The sequence below is a fragment of the Narcine bancroftii genome, chromosome 5, assembly GCF_036971445.1.
Source record: "Narcine bancroftii isolate sNarBan1 chromosome 5, sNarBan1.hap1, whole genome shotgun sequence".
Classification (NCBI taxonomy): Eukaryota; Metazoa; Chordata; class Chondrichthyes; order Torpediniformes; family Narcinidae; genus Narcine; species Narcine bancroftii.
In genome coordinates this window covers 88,654,306-88,667,787 of record NC_091473.1, presented here as the reverse complement: position 1 = coordinate 88,667,787, position 13,482 = coordinate 88,654,306, and the positions used below count along the sequence as shown (strand labels likewise).

General features: G+C 39.0%; 2 protein-coding genes across 5 annotated transcripts in view; one reads left to right on the top strand and one right to left on the bottom strand.

Moving 5' to 3' along the window:
• The first annotated feature begins 9,087 nt into the window (after positions 1-9,087).
• On the top strand, positions 9,088-9,771 carry LOC138765315 (transposable element Tc1 transposase). Its single transcript, XM_069942359.1, has one exon. The coding sequence runs from the start codon at positions 9,088-9,090 to the stop codon at positions 9,769-9,771; it is 684 nt and encodes a 227-aa protein (XP_069798460.1).
• A 2,784-nt stretch (positions 9,772-12,555) lies between these two features.
• Positions 12,556-13,482, bottom strand: part of prrx1b (paired related homeobox 1b) — a 31,421-nt gene continuing 30,494 nt past the window's right edge. For 2 of the 4 annotated variants that reach the window (XM_069936315.1, XM_069936316.1), the window contains one exon: positions 12,556-13,361. In XM_069936315.1, coding sequence (XP_069792416.1) covers positions 13,223-13,361 — 139 coding nt within the window. In that variant the 3' untranslated portion in view covers positions 12,556-13,222. The remainder of the gene's footprint in view (positions 13,362-13,482) is intronic. The other 2 variants (XM_069936318.1, XM_069936317.1) reach the window with 2 other exon arrangements.

The window sequence follows — 13,482 nt, the reverse complement described above, 5'->3', positions numbered from 1 at the left end:
CATAGGTTAATTATTCACATGGGTGTGAATTTGGGCAGCACAGGCTCATGGGCTAGAAGGCTCTGCTGTATCTCTAAATTAAAATGTTTTAAAAGATTTAAAAATTACTGGAGGAACTCACACAGCATTCTTGGAAAGCAATAGGCAGTCGACTTTTTGGATCCAAGCCCCCCTCATTCCTGATGAACAGATATAATGTACATTGAACTTGTTCATTGTGACATCTCAATCTTAAACATGACTAAAATATCTGGAGTTATGTATGGTTAAAATAAAACACTTTTCTGTGAATAGCCTTCAGAAATATTTGGAATATCTTACTTTCCACACAAAACAGTTTGTTCAATTAATCAGTTTGTTCATAAATCCAGATATAATAGCACTTGCAGTTATTAGCAGAATGTTGCTCCTCCAAGATGTATGTTATGCACAAGTGCAAAGAATGAGGGTGAAAGTGGAGCTATGAATCTCTGCTTGTTTTTCTGAATTTTTTAAATCTTAAATGTGGACATTCACACCAACTCTGGTCTTCACACATACTGCTGATGTACATATTTTAAATTATTATTGTATTGTGTATATTTTAAATGTTATTTTAGAAACATTTGTATGAGAACAAGATTTCAAGGCACGTTATGAATGAAATGTATTTTAATGAGATGTGATTTTAACATCAGTCTGTTATTCCAACAAAATTGCACATGAATATTTAGATTGACAATTTATACATTTCATTGTTTGAAATAAAATTCCCTGATTTTGTTCAATATAACAAAAACAAATCTATGAATTCAAGCTTAACTTCCAAAGGGATTTGATTTGAGAGCCTAGTGATTAAGTTGCTGTGCATTTATCCAGAAACTTAGATGATTCGTCCAGACCTATGAGGTTCAAATCCCAATTTCAAAATAAAGAAAGTAATAGCAGTTGTGGATTGTTGTCAAGTTTAATTGTTTTGTTAATATTCTTCATGGAAAGAGATCTGTCATCTTTACATAATCAGGTCTATTTATAATCATATAGGATGGACATACAGTAAGATTTCCCAAAATATGGATCATTCCATCATCTGAGGCTACATTCAACCCACCACGTTGCCTCTAAATCCCTCCATCCATCCACTGTTGGAATTACCACTCCATTGCTGCTGCTAAGAAAATTAAATCACCATGTTGTTCATGCAATACACATAGATGTTACTGATATTCCAACCTGAAGACTTTTGCTTCCTTCTTGTAAAAATAAATACATGTGCTACTGAGTGCAATATTCATTTAAGTCTCCCTTTAAAGTGAAGGCTTTTAATCCAATGTGAGATGATGTGGAATAACACAGTTTGAGTCTATGCCACTTCTGGGGGCTGTCATCTTACAAATCTCCACATTAATCTGTCAATGGTCAGTTGTGTGTAACTCCAGGGAATGTTTAGAGGGCTGAGGGATTGTGGTATAGAGGCTTTCAAGGCAATGGGGAACACGCAAGATTTTATTCAGATTATTTATTTAGAAATACAGAGAAAATGGTTAAATGCAGACAGAGAATTAAAATCAACTGCAGATAAGGACGGGTAATTGAGCAGAGAGTGAGATAAGGGATCAAATGGAAGAAAGAGGAGATAAATGGATGGAATAGTGAGATGGAAAGAGAAAATGAAGTCAAGACAGGGTTGCAAAGAGTGTAATAGAGACCAAGATAGAACAAGACCATAACAAGTCCATAAGATGCAGAGCAAAATTAGAGTATTTGGCTCATTGAGTCTTCATCATTTGAATCATGGCTGATATGCATTACTTATCAACACCATTTTGTTGCCTTCTTCCCAGAATTTTTGACCTATCAACTTATGCTTTAAATATACCATGGTTTGTCATCCACAGCTGTCTATGGCAACAAATTCTGCAGATTTACTACTCTCTGGCTGTAGAAATTTCTTCTTATCTCTGTTCTAAAAGCCATACTTTTATTCTGAGGTGGGGCCTTCTGGTCCTAGGCTCTCCAACCACTGGAAGCATCTCCACATCTACTCTATCCAGACTCTTCAATGAGATTTCCCCCTTGTCCTTCTAAAATCCAACAAATATAGGCCCACAGCCATCAAGTACTTCTCATATGTTAATCCTCTCATTCCTAGGATCATTCTCATCACCCCCCAATGACAGCACATCTTTCCTTAGCTATTAGGCCCAAAACTGCTCACAATACTCCAAAGGTGGTCTTCAAACACCTTGTTGAGCCTCAGCCTTACTTTCTTGAAAAGAATGCTAACATTCTTATGTCTGACTCAACCTGCAAGTTAACCTTTAAGGAATCTGCACTATGACTCCTGTCCCTTTGGGCCTCTGTTTTCTGAATTCTCACCCTATTTAGAAAATAGTCTCCTGCTATATTTCTTCAATCAAGTGCTTAACCAAATACTTCTTTTTACTGTTTTACATCTGCCATTTCTTTACCCCTTCTCGCAACCTTCTGAAGTCCAAGTCCTTCTGAATACTTATATTTTAGTAAGGCATTTGACAAGTTGTCCCATGACAGACTCATTCAGAAAGTTATAAGACATAGGATCCATGGAGCTTTGGCTGAGTAGATTCAGAATTGGCTTGCTTGCAGAAAGCAGAGGGTAATGTAAGATAGAATGTATTCTGCCTGGAGGATAGTGGCTAGTGGAGTTCTCCAGGGATCTGTACTGGGGCACCTGCTCTTTGTGATTATTATAAATGACCTGGATGAAGGTGTAGAAGGATGGGTCAGTAAGTGTGCAGATGACATAAAGGTTGGAGGTGCTGTGGATAGTGTGGAAGGTTGTCATAGGATACAACAGGGTAAAGGCAGGATGTAGTCAGGCAGAAAAGTGACAGATGGCGTTCAATCCAGATAAGTGTGAGGTGTTGCATTTTGGAAGGTCAAACTTGAAGGTAGAGTACATGGTTGATGGCTAGATTCTTAATAGAGTGGAAGAAGAGGGACCTTTCAGTTCAAATCTATAGATCTCTCAAGTTTGCCATGCAGGTTGATAGGATTGTTAAGGATTATGGTATTTTAGTCTTCATTGTCAAGGGATTGGACCACACTTGGAATATTGTGTTCAGTTCTGGGTGCCTTATTACAGGAAGGGTGTGAAAGCTATGGAAAGGGTGCAGAGGAAATATACCAGTGTTATGAGCCCAGAGGACCCCAAAACCCAGCAGCAATAGAAATTCACCAAGTCAAATGGTTACTTAAACAAAATTTACTTTTAATTTTCTTTAAACATGAAAACAGGATCAAAATTTAACTTATATCTATTAACTTAACCCCCTTCTAATTCAAAGAGCACAGGTAGGTAATGTGTATGTAAGTTCAAAAAAGTTCTTTGATTCACAGTCCAATCTCACTTCTCACTCCTCCAATTTCATCGGCATCAGGCAATTCTTAAACTGTGCACAGAATTTAACATTTATGAATTTCACCAGGCTTTGGTGCTTGAAAGGTAAATGGTTACTGCTCAGGAAGGTTATTGTTGGTTTTCAGAGAGAGATTTGTTGCTCATTAGACATCCACAACTGATTCCTTCTGATCAGCCACTTCAGTGTCTTACCGAAGAAACTTGTCCCATCAGGGTTTTCCAGATGGTAACCTCTTTCTTTCAAATGTTCCTTTTTGTTTCCGTTATTTCATGTGAAACATTATGCAGCCTCTCCTCTTGTATGGACCACAATGGCTTTGACCAGGCTTAACTAAGAACTCACAACCCGGCTTCAAAATGGGGTTTTCCACAAGCTTGCTAGCTTGTCCTGTTCCAGTCCCAGCTGCTGCTACTGAACTGTAGAAATGAATTCTCTCACTCTCTCTCTCTCTCTCTCACTCAGAAAAAAACACATGACCCTCATAAAACAGCCAACTGCACTCAGACAGACTGCGGCTCTGGACCTAATCTTTCGAGTTCGTTCATCTGTTGTTTTCCAAAACAATAATCCATTACTCCACAGCATGTCCAATTAACACCTACTTATGAAATCCTTATAGGCAAAGTTTTTGCAAAACCTGAACTGTCTGGCTTGAGCAGAGCTCTGGCATTGTAAATGAGATCTATTTTGAAGTATTTGTATGTGATCTACACTTTAAAAAACCTGCCACAATTTATCTCTTTTTAAAACATATCTATATACAACATAAAATATAACATAATCTGTCACACCAGGATGTTGCCTGGATTGAAAAATAAGTCTTATGAGGCAAGGTTAACAGAGTTGGGGCAACAAGATTTGTCGTCATCGTGTCTATCCCTCAAGGTCGAGGATGATGGACTTCATTCTGTTGATCTATTTATGGGCTCTCAAGTGGTTTATGAGTCCAATCTTGGTTTTGAAATAGCTTCCGCATTCTGGATAAGTAGTTCCAGATAGCAGATCAGACTTTGATTGTTGCTGCCTCTCTTTCCATTTACATCTCGTTTCTTTTAGTTCTGCACAGCTTCAAAAGTAGCTATGGTTTGCCAGAGTTTCCTATCCTTGGCATTGGTCTCCCAATTATTGATGTCAATGTTACATTTCTTCATGGTGGATTTTAAGATGTCTTTGAATCTCTTCTGTTGTCCACCTCTTTTATGTGTGCCTTCTTTAAGGTGGAAGTAGAAGATTTGTTTCAGCAGACGTTTGTCTTCCATCTGAACAACGTGACCACTCCATCTTAGTTGATTCTTAATTACCTAAGCTTCATTGCTTGTTGGTTTTGCTTTATTTAGCACACTGATATTAGTTCTTCTATCTTCCCACCTGATATTTAAGATTTTTCGAAGATAGCATTGATGGAACTTTTCAAGTGCCTTCAGAAGTTGTCATTATGTTGTCCAAGTTTCCAAAGCATACAGAAGTGTTGGGATCACCGCAGCTTTGTACTCTAACATTTTGGTGTCTGTTCAAATGTCACAATTATAAAAGACTCTTATTCGGAGACATCCAGAAGCTATTCCAATGCATTTAAGACAATGTTGGATCTCATCATTAAGGTTGACATTGGAGAGGAGTCACGTGATGGAGTAGTGGCCGGACGGTGAACTCCAGCCCTCTCCAGAAAAGTCGGGAAAAACAAAGGAAAACACAAAGGCACAGAAATAAAAGTTACAGAAAAGTGAGTATAAAGGTGGAAAGAAGATGGCGACAAAAAAAGAAAAATTGAAAGCAACGGTAAGAAGAGATGAAGAGAAGACAAAGGAGGAAAAAGGTGAAGGCCTTACCTGTCCGAAGAGGCCCGCTGCGGAGAGAGAAACCCGCTCCCTCAGGTCGGTAAATAATGGACTACAAAAATGGCTCGCTGAGCCGAGTAAAAGTGCGATTCCTCGCGCATGCGCGATGCGAATGAAAAAAAACACACCGACGGGAGGGGGGACCAGCTGGGGAGTCGATCTCCACAGCCGGCAACGACAGCTGCAGAACACCTGCAGCAAGAAGAGAACACAGAAGACAATGGAAACAAGAAAGAAGAGAAGAAAAGGGCACCAAAGAAACAACAGATGGCCAACCCAGAGGAAGAAGAAGAGGAAGAGGAAGAGTACAGTGAAATAGAAGAAGAAAAGAAAGGCAAGATAAAGGATATACTTTCTCTTATTAAAGGATACATGGAGTCATTTAAAGAATGGCAAACACAGGAATTTAAGGATTTAAGAAAAAGAATAAACAACACAGAAGAGAAAATGAATAAAATAGAGATGACCTTAACAGAAATGGGAAAGAAAATGGACAAGATGGAAGAGCGGGCAGTAGCAGCAGAAATGGAGGTAGAAGACTTAAAAAAGAAATTGGAGGAATCTAATAAAAAAACTAAAGAGACACAAGAACTACTAGCTCAAAAAATAGATACAATGGAAAATTATAACAGAAGAAATAACATAAAGATAGTGGGCCTTAAGGAAGATGAAGAAGGCAAGAATATGAGGGAGTTTATAAAAGAGTGGATCCCTAAGACCCTAGGATGTCCAGAACTACAGCAAGAAATGGAAATAGAAAGGGCACATAGAGTACTGGCCTCTAAACCACAACCACAACAAAAACCAAGATCTATTGTAGTAAAATTCCTAAGATATACTACAAGAGAAAAGGTACTGGAGAAGACAGTGGAAAAAGTAAGAGAGGGCAACAAACCACTGGAGTATAAAGGGCAAAAAATCTTCATTTATCCAGATATAAGTTTCGAACTCCTAAAGAAGAGAAAAGAGTTCAATACAGCAAAGGCGATTTTATGGAAGAAAGGGTATAAATTTATACTAAAGCATCCAGCGGTATTGAAAATATTTATTCCAGGACAACAAAACAGACTATTCTCGGATCCAGAAGAAGCACGAAAATTTGCAGAACAATTACAAAAATAGACTGAGAGAGGAAGACGGGTAATGAGAGTTAAAATGATCACGATTGATATGTATGTGGGTAAAGACAAAAATAGACTGAGGGATGAAGATGGGTAATGAGAGTAAAAATGATCACGATTGATATGTATGCGGGTAAAGAGGTATAAGAGTGAATAGAGACAATGTGCATACGTGAATGTATCTGTACTTAGAGGAAAATATAGATAGTATAGACAAGAATTAATAAGGGAAGGTAATGGAATAGAGAGAATAAGGAGGGAATTAAAAGAGTGACCTTTGTGACATATGAAAAGTGAAATCTTTTCTGGGGGGGGCGGGGTGAGGGGAAATAGCGGTCACTGCAAAATCAGTTGACGCTTGCGAGTGGATTCGCAAATCCAAATGGAGAGGGGAGATGTGGTTGTCCGACAAGGGATAAAGGACAACTCAGGAGGGGAAGGGGAGATTGGGGATAAATAAGATAGAAATAGGAGAATAAGGAAAATGTTGGATGTTGTAGGAATGTTGTCTTATAAAGAGTTGAAAATAAGAAAACAGAAATGGAAAAGGAGGAAAGGTAATGATGGAAAAACGGAAAGAGAAGATAAACAAAATATAAAAGGGCTACGCTGAACTATATGACTTTAAATATTAATGGAATACATAACCAAATTAAAAGGAAGAAACTACTAAATTTAAATGAATAAATGTATTCCATTAGAAAAAATAACATATAGGTTAAGAAATAATATTGAAATATTCGAACAAGTATAGGAGCCTTACATTAAATACAATAGCGAAAACCTACCAGGGACAAACATTACCTAAGTTGATGGAAGGAGAAGGAAAGAAAAGAATGGACTCAGTAGAATTTCTGGTGTATTTTTGTTGAATGACAACATTGTCTGACTGGCTTAATGCAACCTAGATTGTATACCTAAAATGGATGAGGGGGGGGGGGGTGGGGGGTGGCTTGGGAGGAGGTTGGGGGGGAGAAAAAGTCACTGTATATGTGTGAAAAAGAAATAGTGTATATCATGGCTAATGTGATTTATGGTGTGAAAAATAAAAAAAATTTTAAAAAAAAGGTTGACATTGGAAGAGAGTGACTTCCAAGATACACTTTCACAGCCATTGAGTTCAAAGTAACTTTGTCATGCCTGTTCCACTGTTAAGGTCTTGGATGGATTATTCTTTGACAGGGATCTCACCCTCGACCTTACCACTATGGGTGACCCTACCAGGAGCATAGCTCTCCTTGGCATCACTCTCGGGATCTCAGGACCACACAAGCTTCTCCACCACATCAAGATAACAATCCACAGAGAAGTCTACAAGATTATGAGAGACATAGATAGGGTGGACAGCCAGCGCCTTTTTCCCGGAGAGACTAGCCAACACCAGAGGACATCGGTACAAGGTGAGGGGAAGAATGTTTAGGGGAGGCGACAGGTGTACTTTTTTACATGTAGAGTAGTGGGTTCCTCAAATGTATTGCCAGGGATGATAGTGGAAGCTGATGCAATCGGGACACTTAAAAGTCCCTGAGGCAGGCATGTGAAACCAAGATAAATAGAGGGTTTTGTGTGAGAGATAGGGAAAGTTTAGTTTGTTAAGTAGGTTCATATAGGTTGGCACAGGACTGTAGTCCAAACGGCCTGCACAGTGGTGTTGTAAGTTCTATTATGTGTTCATCTTACTAAAATGGAACTTGCACATTTGGCCCAATTCCCATACAATAATTAACTTTAAACTTAAATCTATAAAGAGGGAGAGTGCAATTGATAGGGAAGAAATAGGTTAGTTTTGAAAAAGGAAGAAAAAAACTTTAAAGATGGAGAAAGAAAATGATAGGCCAAAAAAAATTATGTAGAAAGATAAATTTGAATATGTATTGGAAATAGCTGAAGGGAGCAAAGCTAAGGAATACATGATCCTGGGTAAACAATAAAATCTGTGGATGCTAGGATCTAGTGCAGTAAACAAAAGTGCTAAAGAAACTCAACAGGTCACACAGCATCCATAGAAAATAAAAGGCAGCCTTTCAGTCTGATTTTCAGCACTCAAAGGACTCAGGCCCAAAATGTTGACTGCCTTTTACATTCTATGGATGGTGTATGACCTGTTGAGTTTCTACTGTATTTTTGTATATACAGTGTCCTCCATAATGTTTGGGACAGACTTTTTTTTTCCTTTATTTGCCCCTGTATTCTCATTTTAAATTTGTAATCAAAAATTCATATGTAATTTAAGTGCTCAATCCAGATTTTATTCAAGGTTATTTATACATTTTGGGTTTACCATGTAGAAATTAAAGCACTTTTTATATATAGTTCCCTTTCCTCCCCCACCCCCCCCCCCCCCCCCCGCTCCCATTTTAAGGCACCATAATGTTTGGAATATTTGGCTTCATAGGGGTTTGTGAGTACTCTGATATGCTAAATTGCTTATTTGGTGCAGGTATAAGAGAGCAAGGCTTGCTTCTCAGCTTTTGATCACCTTCGGAGTCTGTAGTTGTCATTTTTCAACAGGAGGACCACAGTTGTGCCAAGGAAAGTCAAAGAAGCCATCATGAGGCTGAAAAAACAAGAATAAAACAGTAAAAGTCATCACCCAAACCTGAGGATTACCAAAATCAGTGGTTTGGAATATCATTAAGAAGAAAGCATACTGATGAGCTCAGTAGTTGCAAATAGACTGGTAGGCCAATGAAGACCACTCCCCCCCCCCCCCCCACTGCTGATGACAGAAGAATTCTCATCATAATGAAAAATCATCAAATGCCTGTCCAACAGATCAGAAACAGTCTTCAGGAGGCAGGTGTGGATGTGTCGATGACCTCTGTCCACAGAAAACTTAATGAACAAAAATACAGACGCTATACTCCAAAATGCAATCCACTAGTTAGTCCCAGAAACATGATGGCCAGATTACAGTTTGCCAAGAATTATTTAAAAGAGTCTGCAGAATTCTGGAATAAGGTCTTGTGCACAGATGAGACCAAAATTAACCTGTATCAGAGTGATGGCAAGAGCAAAGCGTGGAGGCGTAAAGGAACTGCCCAAGATCCAAAGCATACTACTTTATTTATGAAAAATGATGGTGGGGATGTAATGGCCTGCACATGTTTGGCTGCCACAGGTATTAGTGCACTTATCTTCATTGATGATGTAACTGCTGATGGCAGTAGTAAAATGATTTCTGAGTATATAGAAACCTTATCTGCTAAAGTTCAAGCAAACACCTCCAAACTCATTGGACGATGCTTCATTCTACAGCAGGACAATGATCCCAAACATGCTGCTAAAGCAACAAACTTTTTCAAAGCAAAAAACTGGAAAATTCTTGAATGGCCAAATCAGTCACCCAATCTAAATCCAATTGAGCATGCCTTCCATATGCTGAAGAGAAAAGTTAAGGAAACAAGCTCACGAACAAACAAGAGCTGAAGATAGCTGCTGAGACCTGGCAGAGCCTCTCCAGAGAAGATTCTCAGCACCCTGTGATGACTGTGATTCACAGATTTCGAGCAGTCATTGCAGACAAGGGATATGCAACAAAGTACTAAACCTGACTAATCTACATACCATTGCTATGTCCCAAATATTATGGTGCCCTAAAATGAGGGGACTATGTATAAAAAGTGCTGTAATTTATACATGGTCAAATGAAAATGTATACAAATAACCTTGAATAAAATCTGGAATGTGCACTTTAATCAGGTAAATTATTTGATTCCAAATTTAAAACTGTGGAGCAAAGGGGCAAATAAAGGAAAAAAGTATCTTTACCTCAAACATTATGGAGGGCACTGTATGATCCATTTTACAAAACTCTGCAAAAAGTTAATTATTATTTTCATTGCTGGAACTACTGATAATGGAATACTATTAAGTTCAGCAACAGTAGGGTTATCAGAACCCAATCACAAAACTGTTAGAATTATGTTTTTTTATGAAATTAAAGGGTTTTTGTGTTGCCTTTTTAATTGAATTAAACTTAAAACTAAACTAAAACTAATCTAAGCATGCACATTATTCGTTGATGTAGTAAATGAGGCACATGATAAACAAGCAAATATTCAGTGCTCTAATACGAAATTGATTGATGTATTCAAAAATATACAAATGGGGATGAAATCAAGTAAATGATAGAATGGCATGTAATTATCTAAATGGTGATGGATATATATGAAATTAAAGACTGAGACGCAAACATAACCAGATTTATAAATAAGAACCATGACCGGAAATGATCTGGATAAATGAATTATAGAGATGTAGATGATGACAATAAAAGATAAATCTGATTGATAAATAAAATTAACAGAATGAATGACTAACTGGATCATTCTTACATAGAACTATTACTGACTTGATGAGTTTCAAGACCTTCTGTAATTTGGTGATTTTGCAACAGAAGGGAAACCATGCCTATTTTGTTTTTTTCTATGTCCCATAGGATAATGTTCATAAAATTCATATACCTATTCTCAAATTCCATGCCACAACACCTAAATTTTGTTCTATTTATTATCTGATTGCATATTCTTGAGTTACTCATCAACATTTTCTAGACTATTTCAACCATTGTATAATTCATCCATTAGTAATAAGCGTATACAGAGCCGTTGTCATACCCACACTCCTGTTCGGCTCCGAATCATGGGTCCTCTACCGGCACCACCTACGGCTCCTAGAACGCTTCCACCAGCGTTGTCTCCGCTCCATCCTCAACATCCATTGGAGCGCTTACACCCCTAACGTCGAAGTACTCGAGATGGCAGAGGTCGACAGCATCGAGTCCACGCTGCTGAAGATCCAGCTGCGCTGGATGGGTCACGTCTCCAGAATGGAGGACCATCGCCTTCCCAAGATCGTATTATATGGCGAGCTCTCCACTGGCCACCGTGACAGAGGTGCACCAAAGAAAAGGTACAAGGACTGCCTAAAGAAATCTCTTGGTGCCTGCCACATTGACCACCGCCAGTGGGCTGATAACGCCTCAAACCGTGCATCTTGGCGCCTCACAGTTTGGCGGGCAGCAACCTCCTTTGAAGAAGACCGCAGAGCCCACCTCACTGACAAAAGGCAAAGGAGGAAAAACCCAACACCCAACCCCAACCAACCAATTTTCCCTTGCAACCGCTGCAATCGTGTCTGCCTGTCCCGCATCGGACTTGTCAGCCACAAACGAGCCTGCAGCTGACGTGGACTTTTTTTACCCCCTCCATAAATCTTCGTCCGCGAAGCCAAGCCAAAGAACCATGACAGGAACATTGATATCAACTAACACCATCTGTAAAGAGAACTGGAAGAGTTTAAGATGTGGATGATTGAGGAAAGTGCCTGGAGAGGAATATGGAATGGTAGGAATCCTGTTCATTTTTGTGCATTCATCCTGTAACATTCACAACTGAAATAGAAACAATACGATGAGCCAGTTAACATAGCAAATAATTTTAGAGCAGAATATGCATGCCTCACAATTAAATGAGCATCATAGGCATTAATACCTATTGGTCCTTGCTGCATGACTTCTGTGCATAGAGCATTATGTTCTGTAGGACTAGATGTTAATATCCCTTATTACACTCCTGAGACTTGCTGCCTAGACTCTGTGGGGTAGCCAAGTGAGTGGTGGCATCTTCTGGGTTATCAAGTGGGTGCACTCCTTCCTCAGTGTTTCGCTGATAGACCCACGACAGCTCTGGAGAGTTCAGCAGTGAATCCAGGTGTCCCAGGCTCACCCACTGGATGCCATTCACTCATTTGGGGACGCATGTTGAATCCTTTTTCCTCATCCAGAGCCACTGATGACCCTTTTCAGCAGCTCTGGAGAGATCTTTGATTGCTTGTCGATGTATCTTTCCCCACACTCCCCAACTCCTGGAGAAGCCTTGTTGTCGATGTAGCTACAAATCCTCTGCAGCCTACTTCAACTGGTCGGATACTTGTGTTCCAGCCACATTGCTGCATGTCAGCTGCAAGTTCACTGCACCTCAGTTTCTTGCGCTCATAGGCCTCCTCCCAGGGCACTGTAAGCTCAATGATATAAACAAGATGGAGTAATGCTGACAACAGCAGAAGGTCTAGTCTGAGGTTGGTTTCCGCAATTTCATTTGGGAAGCAGAACCTCTGGTCTAAGTCAGCAACCAATCTTTCAATCACATGCCCCGCCTAACCACCAAATTACCAAATTAATTTTGAATAAGACCCATTTGGCACCAACAATATTTTCAAAATAATTTATTGATGTACTTCTTGTCAGATATAAACCCACGTCTTTGAGTGCTTATTTATTGTGCACAAAAGAACCATGTTTCATTTTAGAATCAGTAAAGGTTGTTACAGACATGGAGAGAATAGGAAATCATATTTGCCTTATCTTGACAGAAAATGTTTGGTCAACAAAAAAAAATAGCCTTACAAAGCTTCTCTATAGAAAAAAATGCATTGCTAACAATAACTTTGTTGTGGATACAAAATGTAAAATCTGTATAGAAACAATACAATATAACTTTAATACAACACTCAGTTGGAGACCCAATACAAGTCCCTGAAAACATACACCAAAATAACTTGTAATTGGTCTAGCCAAAGTTTGAAAAATTGTTCCCCAGTATATTAAATCTGGGCAGAAAAACATTTATTTGACAAAACTGGAATATATACTTACTCTTGCCTTTACTTAAAAATCCACAGGGATGAAATGCATCAGCAATTCTGGCTCTAAACAGGTCAAGTATTTCTGCACATCAAAGTGCTTAATTAGCTGTTGCATGGAGATTATGTTGAATATGTAGTTTTCATTCTTGTCCCTTCCTTTAGACCTGTTTCTGATTATGTCTGTTTGCAGAGATTGTACGGACCTGTGGTTGCTATAGTCCTTGAGGGGCACTCAGTTCACGGTGGGCACCTGATTTCTTTGTAAGCTGTACTCTTTGGCCTTGAGGCGAAGGTTTGCAATACTGTTGGCCATGTTCATTCCTTGAGTCGGGCTAGTGGTTGAACAGGTGGAAGAGTAGCTGGCCATTGCACTGTGGGACAAACACACAATGTTGGCTAGTGAGCAATATCATATCTATTTGCACATTTTCTTTGTCGTGATCATTTTCAAAATGTTTGTCGATCAATAGGCTTTGTTTATTAACAAATATA

Bases quoted from the DNA above. Each gene is read 5' to 3' on its own strand.
- LOC138765315 (XM_069942359.1), top strand. From the start codon at position 9,088: ATGAAAAATCATCAAATGCCTGTCCAACAGATCAGAAACAGTCTTCAG.